General features: G+C 36.0%; 1 protein-coding gene across 6 annotated transcripts in view; it reads right to left on the bottom strand.

Annotated features, from left to right (window-relative positions):
• Positions 1-25,281, bottom strand: part of Stag2 (stromal antigen 2) — a 132,783-nt gene that overhangs the window by 14,144 nt on the left and 93,358 nt on the right. For all 6 annotated transcript variants that reach the window (XM_036174147.1, XM_036174152.1, XM_036174149.1 and 3 more), the window contains exons 17-29: positions 18,338-18,430; positions 18,147-18,236; positions 17,302-17,505; positions 14,893-14,963; positions 14,593-14,680; positions 14,420-14,500; positions 11,056-11,148; positions 10,255-10,429; positions 7,332-7,471; positions 6,007-6,108; positions 3,752-3,900; positions 1,114-1,242; positions 127-350 (exon numbers count right to left, since the gene is read on the bottom strand). In XM_036174147.1, coding sequence (XP_036030040.1) covers positions 127-350; positions 1,114-1,242; positions 3,752-3,900; positions 6,007-6,108; positions 7,332-7,471; positions 10,255-10,429; positions 11,056-11,148; positions 14,420-14,500; positions 14,593-14,680; positions 14,893-14,963; positions 17,302-17,505; positions 18,147-18,236; positions 18,338-18,430 — 1,639 coding nt within the window. The remainder of the gene's footprint in view (positions 1-126; positions 351-1,113; positions 1,243-3,751; positions 3,901-6,006; positions 6,109-7,331; positions 7,472-10,254; positions 10,430-11,055; positions 11,149-14,419; positions 14,501-14,592; positions 14,681-14,892; positions 14,964-17,301; positions 17,506-18,146; positions 18,237-18,337; positions 18,431-25,281) is intronic.

The following is a 25,281-nucleotide window of genomic DNA, read 5'->3' as shown; positions in this document are numbered from 1 at the left end:
AATGGTTAAAACAGCACAAGCTACTACTGAGTATCATATATCACATGAAAAGTAAGGTGACTCTTAATGAAAATTCAGCTGATCAACAGGAAGAATAAATTTCAACAGTATTAATTATGTCCTTACGGAGTGCAAGTTGCATGCCTTCAACCACTTTCCGTTTTCCTGTAGATGGTTTTGATTTTTTACTCCGTACAGTTGATCCCCGACTGCTCATCCCACTAATGACTGACATGGTATCATCATCACCACCAGCTAGCAAAGAATTTCGGTAAGACATCAGAGGAAGCCATACATCTTCTCTTCGGAGTGACATCTGGAAGGTCATGAACTTTTCCAAATAAACATACCTTCAAAAGAAGCAGAAACCATTAACTTTGATGCACAGATCTGCTAGTTCAAACAACCTTTCCTTGTAAGAACCTGAGCTTAGTATTTCATTACTTAATCTCAACCCCAGCAGTATAAAGAAAGAAAATGTCTATCAGAAATCTCAAATTAAATGAAATACTTGAGAGTATTCCAGCTTAACAGTTGTGGAACATGTGCCATGTCCTTGGTAAATTCTCGATCTACAAAACTTCAGTTTAGTGGGAAATACGTATTTACACTTGAATCCAACTTACCACAAGTTTTCTCTGCTTTGGAACTGCATAAAAAACAATCTATCATGAGTTTGCAGAACTGGTATTTCTAATTTTCTACCAGCTTATATCTTAAGGAGCTAGGGAGAGGGCGGGCACTAGAAGGTGTCTCTCATAATTCTCCATATTACGTAATTATCGTACAGAATTTGTTTTGCTTTGCAGAACAGCCACATTTTAAGATACAGACTAATCAGGATAAGCCTGATGAATTTTCAATATCACTGCCCTTTAAATGCTGCCTTCTTAGTTGGACTATAGCAAGTACTCAGCAAAGAATTCACAAAGAACTCAAGTCACACCTCAAAAGTCACAGAAATACTGAGAGAGGAAATCACAATACAAAAGCGCAGTACTGTGCACAGAATATACTGAAAGTTATAAAACTCATGAAGTGGAATAGAAAGTTTTTATAAATTAATATAATGCTGCTACACATGTGTGTCGGAAAGAAAAATAAAATACATACACTGTTCTTTTATCTTGTCGGAGCAGTTTAGAAGAAAATTCACTGAGAATATCAAGAAATGCCAAATTTAAAGGTGGATGGCTCTCCCCTTGTGGATTAGGCTCCTTAAAAGCAAACTCTATGCCATCTCTGTAAAGAAAATAAAAGAATGAAATAAATATTATGTTTACTTTTATTCCAAATATTTTAAAAATAAAAATTTAAAAGTCAAAGAGAATATGATCATGTCATTCTAACACAAAATAACACACACAAACATACACACACCAGTTAGCCATCAGCTAATGTGGTTTGGTTTAATCTACATTCTTTTCTGATTTTTTGACATGGTCTCTTTTTCTAACACAGGCTAGTCTATATTCTTCTACTTAGACTTCTCAAATTCTGGGATTACATGAGTAAAAAATACTCAAATATTCTTTCCCACAAAAATAGCCCAAATTATTGCATGTACTAAAACAACATATTGTCTATGTTTTTCATAATATGAAAGTCATACTCTAGCACAAAGGACTACCTTAAAAGTGAATAATGCCTACTTATAATGACTTGCTTAAAGCTTCTTTTTATAGAATAAACTCTAATCATGTCCTATTAAAAAATCCGAATAAACTCTAATCAAGGACCATTTTAACCACATTAATGTCACAACTCAAATACCACAACTGATCAAGATAACAACCACCTTTGAGCTCTATCAAAATGTAACAGGGTAGAAACACAATGTGACATTGGGAAAGAAAGTAGGCTATGCATGGGTCTGCACTAGGTCCTCTACATATGTGTTATGGTTGGTGGTTTTTATTAATGTTTTTGTAGGACTACTAACATTGGGAGTGGGGGCGTCTGTGACTCTTTCATTTGCTCATGGGACCCTTTTCCTCCTATTGTGTTGCCTCACCCAGCCTTGATATGAGTTTATGCCTGGTCTTATTGTATCTTGTTATGCCATGTTCAGTGCATATTCCTGGAGGGCTGGTCTTTTCTGAAGGAAAATGAAAGAAGAGTGGATACTGGGGAGAGGGGAGGTTGGGAGGAGTGGAAGGAGTGGAAAATGAGGTCAGGAAAATCAGGTTGGGATGTAGTAAAACAAAAAAGAATTTTTTTTTTCGAGACAGGGTTTCTCTGTGTAGCTTTGCGCCTTTCCTGGAACTCACTCTGTAGACCAGGCTGGCCTCGAACTCACAGAGATCCACCTGCCTCTGCCTCCCCAGTGCTGGGATTACAGGTGTGTGCCTCCATGGCTGGCTTAAAACAAAATTAAAAAAAAAAAGGCAGGAAAGCTATGTATCACATGAAAAAAATTATTTCTTATCATTATTCAATTTATGTTTCTTAATTTTTACCGAAAATTATTACCAATGTATTAAAAGGCATATAACAAGGTGAAGTAAGAGAGTAAATTAAAGTTGGAGAGGGATAGATAAAATGAATAAGAACAGTAAGTTGTGTGCAATTCATGCGACAGTGCACAAGCAATCCCAGGGCTTACTGGCCAATCAATTGGTGAACTGCTGTGGGATGTTCTGTATGTCAAATGTGTTGCTCTGATTAGTTAATAAATAAAACATTGATTGGCCAGTAGAGATACAAAAATTACAGGTGAGACAAACAGAAAAGAGAATTGGGGGAAGTGGAAGGCTGAGGCAGAGAGACACTGCCAGCCCCCACCATGACAAGCGAGATGTAAGGTACCAGTAAGCCACAAGCCACGTGGCAACTTATAGATTAATAGAAATGGGTTAATTTAAGATGTAAGAACTAGATAACAAAAAGTCTGAGCCATTAGGCCAAACACTTTAAATAATATAAGCGTCTAAATGATTATTCCATAAGTGGACTGTCAAACTGCCGGGCTTGGCGGGACCTGGAGAAAAAATTCCGGCTACAAATGGCACCCAACGGATTGAAACAAACAAACAAACAAAAAATTGGGAAAAATGAAAGGCTGAGGCAGAGAGACACTGCCAGCCGCCACCATGACAAGAGAGTTGTAAGGTTCCAGTAAGCCACGAGCCACATGGCAACTAATAGACTAATAAAAAGGGTTAATTAAGATATAAAAACTAGATAACAAAAAGCCTGAGCCATTAGGCCAAACAGTTTAAATAATATAAGCGTCTAAATGATTATTTTATAAGTGAACTGTCAGACTGCCGGACTTGGCGGGACCTAAAAAAAAAAAAAAAACCCTCCAGTTACAGTGAACTACAGGCCAAGCACAGACTTTGTTTCAAAGGAGGTAGGTAGCCGGGCAGTGGTGGCACACACCTGTAATCCCAGCACTCAGGAGGCAGAGGCAGGTGGATCTCTGTGAGTTCAAGGCCAGCCTGGTCTACAAAGCGAGTTCCAGGAAAGGCGCAAAGCTACACAGAGAAAACCTACCTCAAAAAACCAAAAAAAAAAAAAAAAAAAAAAAAAAGAGGTAGGTAGCATTCTGAAGGATGACACTTGAGCTGAGTTTGTTCTGACTTTCTTATGAAGGATGCCCATGCACAAACACATGTGTATTTATAAAAGAGAGGGGGACCTTACTGCAATGGTTTAAAAAACCAATAATACAACAAACAAAGGAATAGACCCAAAGTAAGATTCATGAAAATCCAAGCAATGAATAAAGTATTAGGAGATTGATTACTTGTGCAGCATGGCAATAGCTTCTCTTGTTTTCAGTTGGTCAAGTCCAAAAGTTAAAGCAAAACGTCGAGCGAGTTCTTTGATGCCACTAAATGTTGTCGATGATCTATCAAAATTATAGCCATTCTCTTGTATCATCTCATTAAAAAGCTGTTTGGAAAAAAGAAGACAATGCCATTATTCTTGATATATATGTATTAACATATTTAAGCATATTTTCCAGTTAAAATATAAAAGTTAGACAAATGATATACTGCATTGATAATAACCACAGATTTTTAAAAATCATGATACAAGAAGATATCATTATTGGTGTTCCAAACTCTTTAGGTAAAATCTATCAAAATTCCAATCAGTGCATATTACTTGGGTACAAACACATACAACAATATAAGGAAAGGGAAACCCATTGTAAGCTATTAGACAACTATGCTCTGCTTTTGTGGTGATGGTGATGAAATCCAGGGTCTCATGGATGTTAGTCACTATATTATTTATCTCCAAGAGGTGAATCTTCACATCATGAATTTTAATCATAAAGTAGCAAAAGCTATTGAGTTTTGATATCTTATAACTTAGTAGTTCTAAGACTTGATCCGAAAGAAGTATTTATGTACAATACTATGCACAAAATATTTTAGCAATATTTATAATAACATAAGTTATAAAAGGCCTCAACATCTGCTTAAAAATTATAATCCATCTATAAGATGAAGTATTATACAACTATGAAAATGACAAAGATGTCTACATACCAGGAAGAATAACATCATTATTTCAAAGAGATATCAACACTACTATGTTCACTGTATAATACCATTAACAACAACCACGAGATAGATTAACTTAATTGTCCACACATTAAGGAATGTCATGTACAACATATATATGCAAGCAAACACACAAAAGCAAGTATTATTTAGCCTTTAAAAGGCGAAATTATGTGGCATTTGCAAAAGAATGGAAGAATCCAGAAGATAATCCATTAAGTGAAATAAGACAGGCATAGAAAACCAAATACCATATGGTCACACTTAATAGAACCTAACAAAAATGAAGCCAAAGACAGAATAAAATAATTACTGCCACAAACTAGGGCAGTGGAATAGGACTCATCAATTAGGATGATTAGGTTCCAGATGAACTTTACAATATAGTGTGCTGTGGATATCGCTCTGTGTAAATAAAATTCTGATTGGCCAGTGGCCAGGCAGGAAGTATAGGTGGGACAAGAGAGAAGAGAATTCTGGGAGGTGAAAGGCTGGGGCAGAGATTCTACCAGTCACGTACAGGACAAGGAAGATGTAAGGTAATGGTAAGCCATGAGCCACGTGGCAAAGTATAGATTAATAATAGAAATGGGTTAATTTAAGATAGAAGTAGATAACAAGAAGCCTGCCACGCCATACAGTCTGTAAACAATATAAGTTTCTGTGTGTTTACTTGGTTGGTTCTGACCATCTATGGGCCTGGTGGGTGAGAGAGATTTGTCCTGACTGTGGGCCAGGTAGGAAAACTAACTACAATAGTGAGTATAGTTAACAATGAGATAGATACTATAGGAATAAGGATGTAGCTGAGTTGTAAAGCATCTACCTAACATGCAAAAGGTCCTGTGTCCCACTCAAAAAGAACCACACAAAGGTGTGCACACACACACACATACACACACACACACACACACAGTTTAAAGGGGAAGGAGGCTGAGAAGATGGCTTAGTGGATAAAGCGCTTACGATGCAAACACAAGCATCAAAGTTCAAATCCTAGCATCCACATAAAATCCAAGATGATGTAGAAGCCTGCCTAACATCCTAGGGAAAGCCAGGTTCAGAGAGAGACCCCACCTCAGTAAAGGAACACAATCAAAGACAGTACACAAGAATCAATCTCTGGCCTCCACACTTATAACTGCATACAGGTATATACATGAATATACATTCATGCACACACACACACACACTCCACACAAACATACACCAATAAGAAAAAAGAAAAAGAAAATTTCTCAGAGTGGATTAAAATGATCTTACTTCAAGTTATGAGTTAAGGAGTGAGTCCATTAGGCAGACTCAATCATTTCACATGTATGTATAAACTTCTAGTACACTATTTTTTGTCTACTACTAAGTGAGGTTGAATATTTTATATTGCTACTTTCACAAATTGTCTGTCATGTCCTCTGCCCAGTTTCCATAATTACAGTTTTGATAACTGACAGTAACTTATGTTAAGAAACCTGATACTCAGTCTTACCTGTTGCAAACTGAGAATAAGGGTCTTAGCACACTGAATTTTGTCAATTTGCCTCGTTTTACTCATTGTTTCTTTGATGATATCGCCATAATCATTATAATACTAGAAAAAGAAATTGATGCGAATTAGAGTTTACTCTCTGAAATTTTTGGAAAATAAGACTAAGTTTATTTTAATTCTATAATCATAATACAAAGTATGCATTTGTACTTTTGAAGACAGGAAACTTATAACAGTACTAAAGATTTCAGGTCACTTCTAAGAAGTCATCTTTAACTTAAACCCAAACTGTTTAAACAAAGAGGGCATGAAATAAAGTAGTAACTAGGTTATACTGAGTTTCAGAGATAACATAAGTTTTCTTTAAGCACAATAAATATAATCAGTTATTCTCATTGTTAATGAGATGTAGGCCAACTTATTCATTTGGTTTAAAGAACAAATAGCCTATGAACAACATTTAAAGAAATTACTGTGACTAAAATTTGCATATTACAGGTGCATTTTTCTCATTTAAAACAATGGTTTTAATACCTATAAAAATAGCTATCAATGATAACAGAAGAATATACAGGAAAAATGTATTTTTTTTTTTGAGACAACTCACTAAGTAACTCTGGCTAGCGTGGAACTCACTATGTAGACAAAGCTGGCCTCAAACTCACAGAGATCTAACACCACACCCAAATATATATATCAGCTCTACCTTTTAATAAAGCAAGGAAAGGACAAATATTATATAAATAATAAATATTTTCCATGATGGGAAAAAATGACCACAATTTAGAATATCTAAATCTAAAACATTCAAATTTGTTAAAAAAAATTTGATGTGCCTCATAAAATAAAATTCATCCTGCCAAAAGATGTAACTTCCAAACTACTTTTAAATGATGCTAAACCTCTTTCATATAGTAAACTATTTAAAATAGAAAATTAAATTGGATTTAAAAAATTACATGTACTTTTACTTGTAGAGAGTAAAGACACTGGGTGTAGTGGCTCGGGCCTTAAATCCCACAGTCAAGAGGCATGTGGGTTCCAAGCAAAAATGGTCTACATAGTGAGTTCAGGACAGACAGAGCTACGTAGTGAAACCCTTTCTCAAAAGAGGGAGAGAGAAGAAAGTAAAGCCTTCAAAAATAAATTTTTTTATATTCAAAATATTTTTACTTGAGAAAATACTTAGAGCATCCCTCAACATGGACCATATTCTTTTAGTATTTTTAGTATTTAAAAATGTGCATTGGTGCCTGCACAGTCAAGCCATTATTAGAATTTTTTTAAGCATGAAATAACTATTGAAAGTACATTTTCAAACTCACCTTCATATACTGCTTGAAGATATCTGCAGCTGTATTCATCTCCACCACAGTATATACAATTAGCTTACAAAATGCTGCAAGTAAATTTCTCCTCTTGTGCAAAGCTTCAATTTTACTGGCTTCATCCTCTTGCTGACCATCTGTGGGGGAGAGATTCCCAATAATCAATCTATTTTGTGTTTTATTTCAATCATATATTTTAACATATACCATACACTAACCCTCTTATTGGAAAATTTGAACAGGGGAAAGGAAGCATTAAAACCAAAATTAAATGTTACAACTACTCAAAAGTTCAAATATACTACATTTTTTTAGACACCAAATGACCATCATTGCAAAGGAACAGAGACAACAAATAAAAGGAATTGATGGTTAGTCACCTTAAGCTCATCTAATTCATTCTTATACTTGACCAACAGAATGACTTGTCAAAAAAGACATGCATATTCAGAATCTGTTGGTAAAGTCTCCTTCATTGAAGACAAACTAATTTCAGAAAAACTCATCATTTCCAAAGATGATCTCACTCCACTTTACCTCTGGTTTGTTCTTGTACATTTTTCTTATTTATTTAGACAGGATTTTACTATATAGCCGTGACTGCTCTACAACTTCCTAAATAGCCCAGGCGGGCCTGAAACTCAAGAGAATTGCCACCCACTTCCTCAATTACATCTCTACACAGAGACTGGAGGAAGAGACAAGAGAACAGATGAAGTTCAGAGTCCCAGCTGGCCTGATACTGTGAAGGTGAACATGGATGGATACCTTGTTTCAAGATGTGAGGACTGACATGTAAAGTATGCGTGTAGATGCCCAAATTAATACAGATACAGTAATACAATATTCATCACACACAAAGAATTTCCCTATGAACACATTTCATATCAGAAATTAATTATAAAAAACTATGGCACACAAAAGGAAACTAAAAGAACCCTACTATTTCAGTTTTGTTTGGTTATTCTTTATAGAGAAATTCATCTTTTCTATATCTTTATTAGCCATTTCTATTCAGTGAACAACTGGTTAGTCCATATCCTGTTAGCCTTTCAATAAAAGATTCTTAATATTTGAAAATCCCCTGTAGCCAGGCGGTGGTGGTGCAAGCCTTTAATCCCAGCACTCGGGAGGCAGAGCCAGGAGGATTTTTGTGAGTTTGAGGCCAGCCTGGTCTACAGAGTGAGATCCAGGAAAGGCACAAAGCCACACAGAGAAACCCTGTCACGAAAAACAAACAAACAAAAAAAGAAAATCCCCTCTAGTAATCCTGACACCCAGTAGGAAATTATCCATCTCAATTATTTTCGGTGCTAATGACTTAAAGCAGAGCATAAAGAATGCTAAACCCACATTCTATCACTGAGTTACACCTGAAAACCTTAACATCAAGCTTTAATTTAAGATAGAACATCAGCAAACATTATAAAGTATATGCTCCAATATGTCAAAGCCATTTACCCAGCAACTTAAAACATGCATCATTTACATGGTAAGAAGATTATACTGAATGTTATAAATTAACTTAATTGCTATCATTATAATGGCTCACTTTTATGTAATATAATTTTCAGTTATTAGTTAGTGATATTGACAAGAACTTGAAGCATGGACTTCCTCCTACAGACCAAATTGGCAAAAAAAAAAAAAAAAGAAAGAAAAGAAAAAGAAAAGAAAAGAATTTTGACTAGGCCATGGTGGCACACACCTTCAATCCTAGCACTTGGGAGGCAAAGGCAGGTAGATCTCTGAGTTTGGGGCCAGAATGGCCTACAGAGTGAGTAAACTCTGTGTGTGTGGGGGGGGGGGACACACAGGGACGGACAGAGGACGGACCAAAACAATACCTAATACAAGAGGGAGAGGGGAGTTTTTAAACTCTGATATTTTTTCTCTATTTCATGTGAAAAAGTATTCTCTTTTATTATGAAGATTAAAAAATGAAGAGGAATACCTAACATAGGATTTTCACAAGTGTCAGCCACCATTATTGGTGCATATTGTCAGTGGAGCAACCCTGGATATAGATGACAACTGTGTAGTAATGGAAATGGTATGCTGGTGGTGGGCTGATTGAGCAATTCAACTTTGTGACAACCAGTGGCTAAATTATAAAAACAAAATAGTATACAATCCAACTTCAGTCTTAAATTTATATATAATAAAAGAACTTATACTATTTTTAAGTAAATAAGTATATGTGTTGTAATAATCTATAACTGTGGGAAATTTGAAACCATCAAAATGCCTAAAATTAGGAAATGTAAATGTATAGTGGTCAATTCTTAAGATGCTCAGTGGTTGAGATGAATCAATTGTGGTTACATGTCAATACTGAAAAACAACCTAAAAATTAAAAAATATGTTGTAAAAAGTTTGTATAACAACATTCATATGGAAATTAACAACAAAATTATTGAACAAAAAACTTCCAAGTAAAATGGAAATATCTGAGAAACAACAAATTTATGACAGTGGCTATTACTTGGTAAAAGGAAAAAAATTTATTGGTGAAGGGTCATGAATTAAGTTATGTCTTCTTTCCAAAATAAACTAAAAATACAGCAAAATTTGAGAAAGATGGGTGGATGTGTACAAGTGTATAACAATTTTCACACATGATCACAAAATATGATATAAAAATACACAACAAAAAGTCATATAAATGTCTTATTCTCCTCAAATTATCTGAATATGGGCCTTATGAATTTTAATCCACTCTCACAATTGTTAAGGAGATTCAAAGTAGAAAAGAGTTAGTGCTAATGAGAAGCACATATCTTGGAAGCATATCCTCTGTAACACCATATCATCTTTATAGTACACTGATATTTATTAAAGAACACAAACCTATTTTCATATTGAGTTTGACTAATAGTGTTTGTATACACATACAATGAGATGATGAGAATAAAATTACCTGCACTATTACTATCATCATCCTGTTCAATGAAGACATGATCCAAAATAAAGCTGAGCAACTCAGACTGCAATGAAGAATCAGGAGTATAAACTAATGGTTCTAACATGTCTCGCCCTCCAGACATAATCTGATGACTGAAGATCATCAAAATATCACACAGTATAGTGAATGCCTGTTAAAAAAGAAAAGGAAAAAATGTCAACAAGATTCTTAGCAAATGTCATAAATACATAATATATTTAGCTTAGGGGGAAATCTAATTTTCTGTATTTGAAATTATTAATTCAGGTAATTGTTTTCTCAAGATTTTAAAGCTAAGCTGGGCGGTGGTGATGAACGCCTTTAATCCCAGCACTCAGGAGGCAGAGACAGAAGAATCTCTGTGAGTTCAAGACCAGCCTAGTTTACAGAGAGAGATCCAGGAGAAGGGGCTACACAGAGAAACTCTGTCTCAAAAAAATAAAATTAAAGCTGGAAAGCTTTATTTCTTAAATAATGACTACTAATACAAGCAACAATTTCACATGTTCTTTATTTTTAGCAACATTAATTGGCTATAGATGTGTGTGTGTGTGTGTGTGTGTGTGTGTAGAGATGTAAACACATGGGCACATACAATGCAAAATATAAACCCTTATTAAATGAATATACCCATCTTATTATGTATAAGCTTAATTTATTGTGTTTAAACTACAGCATACATACACATATACTAGATGGTTCTTACTATTAAATATTTTCACACAGGTTTTTATGTTAGCTAAGTTGCTTGGCAAACAAAATGTAGCAATTACTAACCTGCTCCTTAACAGTAGTATTCACGTTGGTCAAGTAATGTTGACATATCTGACAAAAGACCCTCATTTGTTTCTTTAAGCGCAGTAAGTCCTCCTTTAAGAAAATTAAGAGGAATTATTTAAACTACTGTATAAACAACTCAGTACTTCGTTAAAATGCTTGATAACATAAACATTACCATAGAGCTAACTGCATTAGCTAGCTCTATGTGAAATTTTAACTTAAATTTATTCTTCATGATTTATTACAAAGGAAGACAAAAAAAATCACTTCTCTCTTTTTTTTTTGTCAAATCTCCACAAGGTACACTTCAAAGTATCTAATTCAAACTTCTAAGGACTCGAAGTTAGCATACTACAAAGAAAATTGCACATTCATGTTTACTGCTGCACTAGTCCCATGAATCAGTCTAGATGAATAGGTAAGGAAAATGTAGTATATAGGAAAAGGGGAGGGAACTGGAGATCATTGTGTTAAAGGAAATACGTCAGACTCAGAAAGACAAATATTCTAGTTTTCTCTTATATGCAACAGTTATACTCTCAACATACATGTTGCTTTTGATAACTACTTCTATAATTTTATGCATATATAATTTGTATAAATGAATTTATTATGAGTATCAAAAAGTAACAGTGACATAGAACTACAACATGAAGGCAGTCTATAATGAAATTATAAACTCCATACTGAAATAAATATGTAATTCAGTTGACGGAGGAATAGTTCTAAAGAAAGGAAGAGGGAATAAGAAAAGATAATGAAAGGGAAAAGGAACGAGAAAATTTTATGTGCTTTTTAATATACAGATTCAACCCACACACTCATACATGCAAATGTGCACATATGTACACACAATGACATGAAAAGAGAATGAGGACTATTTGGGGAAGAAAGGGAACCAGATAGAGTCGGGAGAGGAAACAAGATGATGAGCTTGGGAGTGGGGGTATAAGCTAAGTACAATTGTCCTAGTTTGCTATAGATATCAACTTGACACAACTGGGGAACTGCCCAAATGAAAATGGCATGCAGGCATGTCTGTGAAGAACTGTCTTAATAACTGATATGGGAGGGCCCAGCCCAGCACTGTAGGTAGTGCTAGCCTTGGGCAGGTGGTCCAGAGCTGTATAAAAAAATGCCAGTTGAGCAGAGAACCAGGGAGTAATAAATAAGCTAGTGAGCATTATTCCTCCATGGTTTCTACCTCAGCTCCCTGCCCTGACTTCTGATGGTGATGTCACTCTGTAAGCTGTAATGTGTTGCTCTGATTGGTTGATTAAAAAATGCTGATTGGCCAGTAGCCAGGGAGGAAGTATAGGCCAGGCAAGCAGAGAGGAGAATTCTGTGAAGAGGAAGGCTGAGTCAGGAGACGCAAGCCCTCTGTCCAGGGAGCAGCATGTAATGGCACACAGGTAAAGCCATGGAAAATGTGGTGACATATAGATTAACAGAAATGGGCTGAGTTTAAATGTAAGAGCTGGTCAGCAGTAAGCCTGAGCTAATTAATGGCCGAGCAGTTTTAATTAATGCAAGCCTTTGTGTGTTTACTTGGGTCTAAGCAGCTGCAGGACCAGGCAGGACACAGAAACACTTTTAGTTACAGACTTCTTTCAATGATGCATTGTGACCTGGTTGTATAAGATAAAATAAACCCTTTCCTCCCTCAAGTAGCTTTTGGTTTGGGTAATTACCAAAGAAACAGAAACAAACTACAACAACGACAGACATGAATGAAAACATCAGGAGGAAACCCAATATCTAGTCCATTACATAGAAGAAAGGTTAAGCAACATAAAACTTAAAAATTAATGTGTATATTAACTGATATTCTAAATGATCTGGGGAACCTTACTTTATTATATATGGCTAACTTGAATGAAAACACCAGCTCAGAATGCTTAGAGCCAATACTTATGATTCACGTTCACTTTATTATTTGAAATGGCCAATTCATGGAAGAAAATAAAATAAATGGAATGATACCTTATTTTCTTATTTGAAAGATAATGGTTATAGATCCTGAAAACTCAATTTTGTGGTGTTAACAAACTTTAAAATGTTCCTTAAATATACACATACTAAACCAACAAATAGGAGAAATTTTTCTTCAGGAAAATACTTATGTACAGCCTAATCTATAACTATACCTTCCATAAACTTAAGATTTAGAAAAATGAGCCCAATTAATATTATTATCATCAATTAAAACATGATACATGATCTTGGGGGATAGACTGATGGCAACGTAGCTAAAAGCACTTGTTGCTCTTGCAGAAGACCATGATTTGATTCCCACAGTTTCTCACAACAGGCAAGCAAATGATGGGTATACACATAACTTAATAAATAAATAAACCTTAAAAATGAGTTTGAGAAACCTTGAAGACTACTAATAAAGTGATCTCATGATGTAATCAGAGCACAAGATACTACAGAGAAAGTTGGTACATCATCTTCGGTTTATGTAATCCAATCATTGTGTACAATTATTTTAAAGGTTCTTGGGTGAAGGTACTCAATCCTGTTTTGCAAAATTTATCTCCCTAGGGCTAATGAGATGAAATAGCAGTAAAGAGCACTGGCTGCTCTTCCAGAGGCTCTGAGTTCAATTCTCAGCACCCACATGGCAGCTTACAGACATTTATAACTATAGTCTCATGGGATCTGATGCCCTCTCCTGCTGTACAGACATACATACAAACAAAATATCCATATACATTTATAAATAAATCTTAAAAAAAACCACCTTCCTATATCTAGTAAACAATTTGAGAATGTAAAGTCAAATTATGCCATTTTTACAAGAGAATAATTTTTAATTAAAAATCACATAATGTTCTTTTTCATTGAACATACAAACTAGAAACACGACTACACATAGACTAGAAATAAGTATGACATGACTGAATTTATTTGCTCTTACTAACAGTTCAAATGTGCTGAAAATAGTGTGCTGTGGATATTGCTCTGTGTAAATAAAGTTCTGATTGGCCAGTGGCCAGGCAGGAAGTATAGGCATGACAAGAGAGAAGAGAATCCTGGGAAGTAGAAGGCTGGAGAGACACCGCCAGCCGCCGCCACGAGAAGCAACATGTAAAGACACTGGTAAGCCACAAGCCATGTGGCAAAGTATAGATAAGCAGAAATGGGTTAATTTAAGATAGAAGAAGCAGATAACAAGAAGCCTGCCACGGCCAAACAGTTTGTAAACAATGTAAGTTTCTGTGTGCTTTCTTGGTTGGGTCTGAGCGACTGTGGGACTGGCGGGTAAGAGAGATTTGTCCTGACTGGGCCAGGCAGAAAAACGCTAACTACAATAGTGAATAATATTCAGTGAGAACACTGAGGAACTAGCACATACCTTTGTGGAACTGCTTTCAGATATCTTAGCAAGCTGCCAAAGGATTACATAGTGAGTACACTGCAGTGCATGAATAACAATCTAGAATAAAGAAATAGAATATCAGAGGGAAAATTTGTCTCACCAATTTCTACTTTTCAAAGTTCACTATGGAACATAAAATAAATAAAGACCTGCTCAGGCATATCTCCATTTTCAATTCCGGTTTTCAAGAGTTTGTAATTACAAGCAAACAAATCCCACTTTGAAAGATCATGGGCACTGTTAAAAACAAAACAAAGAAACAAATTAAGCTATATTTAAAAAAACAAGACTGTCATAATTTTTTCAGAATATTATAACATGCCCCTATCAAGTAATTTCTTTTAAAGAGGAAGAAAAAACAAAAACTCTGAAAACATAATAACCCATAAATGATGCAAGGTTATTTATTATGGTTTTAAAAAAATCAGAAACTCAAAGATTCAACTTACTTATGAAAAGCAGTGATCCTCTTCAATGTTGATAATACCTGATATGCGTCATCTTCATCAGGTTCTTCTCCCTATGAATATTAACCACACGTTAAAAAAGACCAAAACAATAAGCCCAGTGGCAGTGGTGCATGCCTTTAATCCCAGCACTCAGGAAGCAGAGGCAGGTGGATCTCTGTGAGTTCCAGGCCAGCCTGGTCTACATAGAGTTCCAGAACAGCAACGGCTACACAGCAAAATCTTGTCTTAATAAACCGAAAAGATAGAAAGAAAGAAAAAGAGAGGGGAGCAGAGGGTAATGAAAGGAAGAAAGGAAGACAGATTAGATAGACTAACTGACCGACTGACCAATATGCTGGGCATGGTGCTGCCTTGAATTCCAGCATTAGGAAGACAGAAATAGGCAGATCACTGAGTTCAAGACCATATATAGTGAGACTGTCTCAAACACATGCACCCTCATGTGTGCATGCACACAAAGATAAATACCAAAGTAAAATTGTTTCTCAGTCATTTTGGAACAGATCAAGTGAAGAACAACCAAGTAATAAATCCTAGGCTATTGAAATGGTGACAAAACCTCAGGAAAAAAAAAAATCACAATAAAACCCACAAACAAGCTTCATCATTCAAGACCCATTTCTGCCAAATTTAATACAATATGGCTGAGTCAACCTAAGACTGTCAAGAGAGGCACATAATGAACAAGAGACAAAAACAGGGTATTGTTCTCCCTTCTCCCGTTATGTAATACAGACATAAAACCATTTTAGAATTTTCCTGTTTCCCAGTACTAGATGCACAGCCAATAAAGGAGCACATGTTAGATGACAAGCGAGAGCCCATACAACAACTAAAAACAAAAAAGCTAAGTAAATGAAAAAATAGTGTTCAAGAGAAAATAACAAACCAATCACATAAAAATGGGAGAAACTCTATGAAATATATTAGTCCTAATTGTTCACATTTTAAATAAATTTTATGAGCCCTATTATCTATGGCACTGACATCCATTTTCCTCACAAATATACAATTTTATACTTTAATTTTTTAAAGTAGCAGAACTTAGTTAACAAACTATTGTCAATTTAAAACTAAATTGTTTTAACTGTAGTCTACTCAGTCAGGGGCGGAACCAACAAAATCTTTACAAAAGTGAGAACTGTATATGAACATATTTACACAATCCTCCAATTAGTAAACATTAAACCAAGAATAATGTGATACATGAAATATTAAATAATTTTATAAAACAGGAAGCCTGGAAAATACATCTAAATGATTTGGAGGCCATTAATAAAAATGGAAGTGCCAGGCGGTGGTGGCACACACCTTTAATCCCAGCACTTAGGAGACAAGAGGCAGGAGGATCTCTGTGAATTCGAGGCCAGCCTGGTCTACAGAGCAAATTCTGAGACAGGATCCAATGCTACACAGCGAAACTCTGTCTCAGAAAAAAATAAAATAAAATAAAACAAACAAACAAAAGAAATAAAAATGGTGGTATGTAAAGGGTCTTTGAACTAAGCTCAGGCTGGCCTGATATTCACTATGAAGTTTGAACTGGCCTCAAACTAAAAACAACCCTTCTGTCTCAGGTTCAAAGTGCTGGATTATAATTGTTAGCCACTCCATCCACCATTGTTGCTGGACATAAAAAAGTTCACAATATCAATAGTGAATGTCCGCTGGTCATGGTGGCATATACCTTTAATCTTAGCAGCCCAGAGGCAAAAGTAAGGAGATCTTTGTGAGTTAGACGCCAGTTCCTACATGGTGAGAGCCTGTCTTAATAAAAATGGCTAAAGGAAGCCGGTCGTACTGGCACCTGCCTTTAATCCCATCACTTGAGAGGCAGAGGCAGGTGATCTTTGTGAGTTCAAGGCAAGCCTGGTCTACAACAGTAGTTCCAGGGTAGTCAAGGCTACAGGAAGAAACCCTGTCTCAAAAAAACAAAGCAAACAAGACTACAAAGGAAATAGTTGGACAATTATGACTTGATCTGATTCATGTAAATTAAAATACACATGTATTTCTAGAAAAATATCACACCAAAAATATATGTGTATTTGAGTGCCAATGGAATAAGCTTCTTTGAAAGTACAGTGCTCTCCCTTCAGTCTAACTCTATTATCTATACTTTAATAGCCAATAGTTCAACTAAATCAGGCAACTACCCAGTGAATTTCCTTAGAACAAAAGGCAAAAAATACTAGTTTTGTTTTCATCTTTTCTCAGTTGCATATCATTGCCATATTCATATTTTACTGGAAGAGTAATAGCAGTTTGATGATTCATACAACTAAAAAGACTCACCAACACACCACTAGACTATCATCAGGGTTAATACTGAGTGACTCATTTCCTGGAAGGGAAGGGTCCAACAGACAAAATACTTGTAATATATACCTCTTGCAGAAAATCTTCAAGAAGCCGGTTAAATTTATCTGCCAATTCATCTATCAGCTGACTTCTTGATATATCTACTCTGTTGAAGATCGTGAACTCTTCATTACATAATGCATGGTAAGTTTTAGAACACGCTTCTAAAACATCTGTGTCTGTGTGCTTCTCTACAATATTTCGGATCTGGCGCAATAAGGCATCCAAATGCTGCAAAATAAAATTTATTTTATTAAACTAATAAGGTACAGGGCTAAGAATATAACTTAGTGGTAGATGGATGCCCACTGTGGGCAAGCCCTATTAAGGAATATACAGTAGGCATAATATGGTAACCTACTGGGACAGTTTTCAAATATACTAATTGTAAAGTATAAGACATGTATTTTCAGACACTTTTACAGTTTTGGTAAACAAATACACTGATTGGTCCATACTTATTTTTTCAACTTTAATGGAAATAAAATAACCTATCTCACAGGGGTTTGACAAGATTGCTAATAATTGTAAAGAACTTTCAATAGTTATAGGAACATACAAAAAGTATTATATAAATACTAGATAATTTTGATTTGCAATTGTTACTGTCTAATAACTCATGACAAATATCCATAAATGATCAGTGAAATATAGTCCTGCAATGTATAAGAGAATGAAAGTAGTAATGGGTATAAAGCAAAAGGGTAGCCCATTTATACCCTTCTCTAAATCCCATTGGTCTAAAATACTGAAAGACTTAGTAGATACAGGTTCACTCTAAATACTACAAAAATATATAAGTAAGCTATATAATAGAGTAGACTGAAATAGCATTTTCTCCTCTAAGATTTTATACACAGAAAACATCTTACCTTTTCTAATCGTCCAGTGGTATATATCTCCAAATCAAAGTACTGAGGTAACTGCAGCAAATTGGTCACCTTTTCTGCATCTACAGAGTACTTTTGGGGGGAGGGGGAGATCATGTTAAATACATTGGAGTAATGCTAAGTAAGACTATGCTATGCCATTTTGAAAGGCTTTCTCATCAACACAATCTTACTTTTGCTAACAACTGTGGGAGGGCCACAGCAAAAAGTTCCGTGATTTTTGTCCTGTCATCCAGCTGTGTTTTCTTCTCCTTTGCTGTCAGCACCTAAGGTAACAACACAAAGATTTCTGTAAACATCAAAGCTCACATTGTAATGAAGACAAATGACAACAATATTTTCAATGATGGATACACAAATTTTGAGACAGAATCTTGCATCATCACACACCTCTCACGTGGTGGAATTATCAGGAAGGGCCAACATCCCCAGTCAAAACTTCCCAAATATAAAACTTTTGCCCTAAAAGTAATACAGATCAACTTAATCATAATTAACGGTGGTGGGGGGAGAGAAAAACAATTGGGTGCAGTGGTGCACAGTACTCAGGAGGCTGAGGCAGGAGGACAATAGTGAGTTCAAGGCTATTTTAGGCTAGTTAGTAAATATCAAGCCAGCTAGCCAGGGCTACATCCAAGACACTGTAGCCAAAAAGAAAATTAAATATATGTAGGGGAAAGCCACATAAAATAAGTAACAACAACCACAAAAAATTGAACAGTCCTAGAATAAAGATAAAAATCCAATTAAAGGAAAGATTGGTGTTATAAGGGTAAGCAGCACTCTCCAAAATCCCTCACAAATCTGGAATTTTAAATCTGTGACTTTTAAAAAAGTTGAGAAGTATAGAAGGAAGGGAGGCTATCTGTGAACAGCAGAGTTATAAGAGACTAGATAAAATACAGAATTTATGAGCACTACATTCATAAAGAATATTACAGAGAGAGTATAACAGAGAGAGTTCTGAACATGAATAGCAGGGAATGGAGAAATCCATCCCTATAAACCACCATCAGATCCAATAAACAAGAGAAAAGAAAGCTCCAGCAACAGGGAGGGAAGAAAACCCACAAATGTTTAGATGAAAAGCCAACAAGTTGCTTGCTGAAGGCTGCAGAAATTACCAAGCGCCATTCTTCTGCAATAGTACCTATGCAACTGGACAATGAAGGAGCAGGTACCAATCTCTGCAGTTAAGCTGCTGGGCTAGAAGAGTAGAAAACACTGCACAACCATGTCTCCAAAGTCCAAAGTCACACCACACTCTAACAGACAAGAACAGACCAGAAAACGATAAACACCCCACGGAAACTGATTTTAACTGAAACTCAGTGCAGAATGCAAAGTCAGTGTAAGTCTGCAGACAAAGACAGCTCAAGTCTTGTTAAGAAGAAATTTCCAACTGCAATGGTAACCTCAAGATACGAAAGGAAGTGGGAGGCTCAGACTCTGAGGTGAAGCCCTGCTCAAGGTAGAAGTTCAAACCCTATAGGCAACCTGTTGAAACCCACTGAGACACATGCAAACAGATCTATCAGGTTGAGCAGGTTCAGCTGGACAACACACACAGGCTGATTACTCTCACACTGGCATATATTTAATTCTATTTTCTTGTACTTTTAATGATCTTTAAAATTCGCTTACACTAACAATTTCTCATCTCCCTGCTTCTGGTTACTTGTCCCACCTCAAGTGTACTTTTGTTTCTGTGAAACTAATTCCTGGCTTTACAAAGCTTCTTTTCTTACATTCCTATCCCCAGTAACTAATAACCAACTGCACACTATTCTATCAGTGTTCCTTTAGTCTTAAAAAGTTATTGGATTTGAAAAAGCAATTACTTTTAACTCTTACTTTATGTTCACACCAGGCCAGTACATCATTAGATTGGGTGGCTATTGCAGTTAATGTTCTCTTGGAGTGGTGCTTCAGGTCATTCATGTCCTGTGTCCTGAGCATACTACAATCTATGTACTCCTACTAGAACTGCAAGAATAAAGATGCTCTCACACCAACAACTCAATTCAATGCAGAAACACAGTATACATGAAAATTCAGGGAACATGACTCCCCGAAGTCACCAATCCCACAACAATGGCTTCCAAATACAGTGAATTAGATGAAAAACCAAATGATTTTAAAATGATTATAAAAATGTTCAGAAAAATCAAAGAGGACAAAAATCAATTCTGCAATCAATTCAAAGAGAATAAGCAAATGAATGAAATAAAGACAAGAGAGAATAAGAAAAATCCAATAAAGATAGAAACAATGAAAACATTAAATTACAGTGTTGGAAATGAAAACCTTGAAGTAGAAAACTCAGTGGAAAGCATCACTATATATGAAGTGGATCAAGCGGAAGACAGATCAGAGTGTGAAGACAAGGTAACTGAATCGGAATATTCACACAACAAAATCATTAACTAATAAGAAAGCACAAGAAGAACATGTAAGGTGTGAGGGACATCGTTAAAAGATCAGATTTGTGAATGTGGGGCACACATGTACAAACAAGCTCAGGGAACAGTAAGCTAATAAAATCATAGCAGAAAAGTTTAGAGGAAGAGATTGTCATGCAGATACAAGAAGTATTTAGAATCCCAGACAAGAACAGAAAAGCATCTTCCCATATATTATAATTAAAACACTTAGTATATAAAACAAAGGGAAAAAACAACAAAAGCTGCAAGCCTGCATCATGAAATCCTATTTAAAGGTAATAAGGCCAACAGCTCTGACAACAAGGTCTGTAAAAGCCAGGAGGGCATGGAGTAACGTATTTGAAACTCTGAATGAAACAACTCCCAACCCAAATACAATATCTAGCAGTGAAAGCCTACATAACTGAAAGAGAATGAAAACTATTCCATGAGAAACACAAAGTAAAGAAATAAAGACATCTCAGGAGTACTACAAAAGAGAATTTGAGAAAGAAATGAACACATATTAATTACCTCAGCAAAGAATAAAACGCATTGAATAAGCAAAAGAGATAGAGAATGAACCAACATTGCAAAAATGAGATTATAGGATTAATAGAACCTCTAAAAAATAATTCTGAATGTTAATAACCTAGATTTTCCAAACAAAATACATACTACCAGATTTGATTAAAATAAGACCCATTTATTTGCTGCTTCCAAAAAACACTGCTTTCTAACCCAGGGAACTGGTGAAGACAAACATACCCAGGGTTATAAGATAGAAATGGAACTAAGGAAAAAGAGATTTAGCTAGCCACATTAATATCACACAAATCAAAGTTGAAACTGACAGTAGTTACAACAATAACTCACTTGGGATTAAGGAAACAATCTACCAAAAGGATGTAAGAATTGTAAACATAAATATACAAGATTGGTACACTCAATTTCATAAAGCCAACACAACTGGATGTAGAGGAAAAGACTAAAGTCAACACAGTAAAAATGGAGAACTCAAAAGCCCACTCTCACCAACAGGCCATTCAAAAAGAAAGGAAGAAAAAAGAAACAAGAAACATATATCAGAGACAAAATGACAGTATTAATTAAATAGACTCAACAGGTACCTGACAAATATTCAATCTACAAACTACATCCTTCATAGCAGTCCATGAAACATTCTCTGAAACAGATTAAATTAACAATGGACTAAAACTGGAAATTAACAGCCAGAGAAACTACAGAAAAAATACAAACTTATGATTACTAAACAGGAAATTACTGAATGATGAATCAATCAGAGAAGTTAGATTCATTTTGCTTGTTTCAAAGAAGGGAAAATTTTAAATTCACAGAATTTAATGAAAATGAAAACAGATCATACCGTAACCAGAGACACAAAGAAAATAGTTCTAGGGGAGAAGTTTATATGCCTAACATTTGTAGCAGGCTTTCTTTTGGGCCAACAATCAGCTCCCAATAATAAGTCTGAGTTATGAATGCTCAGCCTACGTTTAGGCTTTTTTTTTTAAAAAAAAAAAAAAGACAGGGTTTCTGTGTGTAGCTTTGCGCCTTTCCTGAAACTCACTTGGTAGACCAGGCTGGCCTCGAATTCACAGAGATCCGCCTGCCTCTGCCTCCCAAATGCTGGGATTAAAGGCGTGTGCCGCCGCCGCCGCCACCACCACCTGGCAGCTTTTTAAACTAAAATTAAGCCATTTCTCCTCTCCTTTTTTGCCTCTGGGCTTTTTTTAACCTTTCTTTCATTCTGTATGCCCTACTTTTCCTGCTTCTTCAATATCTGGTTGGCTGGCCCCAGGTGTCTCCCTCTTTTTTTCTCTCCATCTCTCTATCAACTCTCTCCACTAGATTTCTGCCCACTAGCCCTGCCTATCCATCCATCTACTGCCTACCTATTGGCCATTCAGCTTTTTATTAGACCAATCAGGCACCTTAGGCAGGCAAGGTGAAACAGCAACACATCTTTAATTAATTAAACAAATAATTAAACACATAATTATACAAATGAAGCATATAAACAAATGTAACAATCTTTGCCTAGTTAAACACATGCAACACACCTTTACATAGGTAAGTCATATTCTGCAACATAAACAAATGTAACACAACCTAACACAGTTAAAGTAATATTCTACAACAAACATTTTAAAAAATAACCAGGGACACAGAAAAAGAAGAACATGCCAAACCAAAAATCAGTAGATGGAAAGAAATAGTAATAGACCAGTGTAGTGGATAGCCATTCCAGCCTTGGCCTGGAAGTTCCAACCCCCATTGAGGCATTGGTAATGGTCACACCTACAAGGCGGGGCTGAGAGAGGATGCTGAAGTCCCAGGATCAAGAGGAGAGGTCTGTCTTGGTTCTGGGACCCTGGACACTGGAGGTAGACCAAACAGAGTTCTCCAGAGAACACGGCCGGACTGTGCCATACCTTTCCCAGACCCAGCAACCTATCCCTTCATTTGTAAGTTACCCCACAAAATAAACCACCCTTTTAACTACGTGGAGTGGCCTTAATAATTTCACCAATATCTGGTGCCCAACATGTTGGCAAGAGTTTCCACCTAAAACCTGAGAAAAAAGATTCTAAAATGGAGCTAAAACCAGCTTCCTAGTTGTCTCTCTCAAGTTAGCGGCAGCCTGCTGGTTTGAGCTACTATGGTGGGAATGAGGAGTCTACAAGCAGCACTTTACTCTGCTGCATGGTGGATTTAGTTGCTAGTTTAAAAAAAAAGGTTTCTGGGCTATGCACTGCTTTGATAGAACTGCTTCTGATAGTTGATAGTGCACATGGCTCCAGACACAGAGCTGGTGGTAAACTGTACCACCACCATGTTGGGAAGCTGAGGTGGGCGGAGCCAGCAGCCACAGCGGCATTTCAGTCTTACAAAGATGGATATTACACAGAGAATCTGGTTTGTGTTGTCTTTGGGATTTTTAACTGCAGAAAAAGATTTGACCGTAAAAGCTGTTGAGTTAAACAAATATGTAAATTTTAAAGGTACTTTGACTTCAAAATTTGGATATAAGGATATGTTGCTTTGGAAAAGAGTCTCTGCTTTTGTTTCCACAGAAAGCCAGAGGCTGTGGATTTGTTCCAGATTAAGATACATCAGGTTTGATCAGCCAAGGCCACCTGAAAGGTCTCCAATGACACCATGGCACAGATGATCCAACATCCAGAAAGGTTTCAAGGCAACTGGCTCAGAGGTTTACCCTCACGGACTACTCCATAATCCTAAAATTTTCTTTGTGTCCCCATAAGATGCAGCGCCCCCATCCAGCAGGAAGTAGTAAGAGAAACTACGCCCACATTCCCAAATGGCTTTGGAGATGGAATTGGCTCACCCCTTCTCTAAACCCAGACATATTGTTAAAAGAAAAGGTTAAGAGATTCTTATGTCCCAAATCAAAAGAGCCCTCTGGTGTGGGACAAAGAAAAAAACAATATTTTTATTTAAATTGGGTTGATTATAAATGCAATCTCTTTCTAAGGAAGAAAGGGGGATAGTTTAGATATGATAAGATATAATAGTATAAAAGGGCAGATTAATGAACTTACTTCTAAAGAGCAACAACTTGTTTAAAGTGTTTTACACTGGTATAAAATTTAGTCTATTGATACAAACTTAAAGTTAATTTTGTTATACTGTGTGTATATTTCTACCCTTGTTTAAGGTATTATGTTTATATAGCTCATTTAAAATTGTAATGGATAATTAAAAATAGACTAATAATTAGTCATCTATGATAATCATACTCGTAGCCATGTTACTTAAGTCTTCTAGGTATTCATAGAGATATTTCATATAGATAGGTAATCTTCAAATACTTCAAAGACCTTCAGAATATGGCATTTAAAATATTTTTAAAATTTAGACTTTCTGGACAGTGAGACATGTCTGCTCCTGGCAATGCCAATTTACTTCAGAGAGGAGGATGGGCATTGAAGACACTTCATATCTTATCTTCACCTTGGCAAAAATAGCCACGTGGGCAAGAAACTGTTCTTGCCTGGACTGCTTGATCGACTGGACATGCAGGACCCATAGAAAGGTGACCACTAAACTTTGCTTGACAAAATGGTCCTTCAGGTTCCTGCTTTGCAGAGGAAACTGCCAGACATTCTACAGGACACTGAGAGAAGTGATCAAGAGACTCTAGCCCTGTGGGCTGAAGACAGTTGCCCCTAATTTACAAAGGAACATTAGGTCACTGTCCAGGCTGCCAGCTGTCTCTGTCTACCCTGCAAGACTCCTGAAAGTTGCTTGCATCCTTCTCCCGGTTCTCAGGTAATATTATATCCTTCTGAAGTCTTTGATGTAGTTGAAGACTAGATAGTTATAATTTTCCTTAGTTATGATAAAAGATAAGTTAGTATAAAACCTTAGACTCATAAATATAGGCTCGATAGAATATTTTGTTTAATTTTGCCAAAACAAATAGACTAGATATTGTAACTATAATTCTTGCTTGATAATTGTTTTGTTATATGTAATTTTACTATGTAAAAGTTAAAACCTTCCTTTAAAAAAAAAGGGGGGGAATGCTGTGGATATCGCTCTGTATGAATAAAATGCTATATAAATAAAATGTAGGCAGGAAGTATATATAGGCGGGACAAGAAAGAAGAGAATTCTGGGAGGTGGAAGGCTGGGACAGAGAGACA

The sequence above is a fragment of the Onychomys torridus genome, chromosome X (assembly GCF_903995425.1).
Source record: "Onychomys torridus chromosome X, mOncTor1.1, whole genome shotgun sequence".
In the NCBI taxonomy this organism is placed as follows: Eukaryota; Metazoa; Chordata; class Mammalia; order Rodentia; family Cricetidae; genus Onychomys; species Onychomys torridus.
The sequence above is the reverse complement of the archived record's forward strand: the minus strand, read 5'-3'. Positions and strand labels throughout refer to the sequence as shown.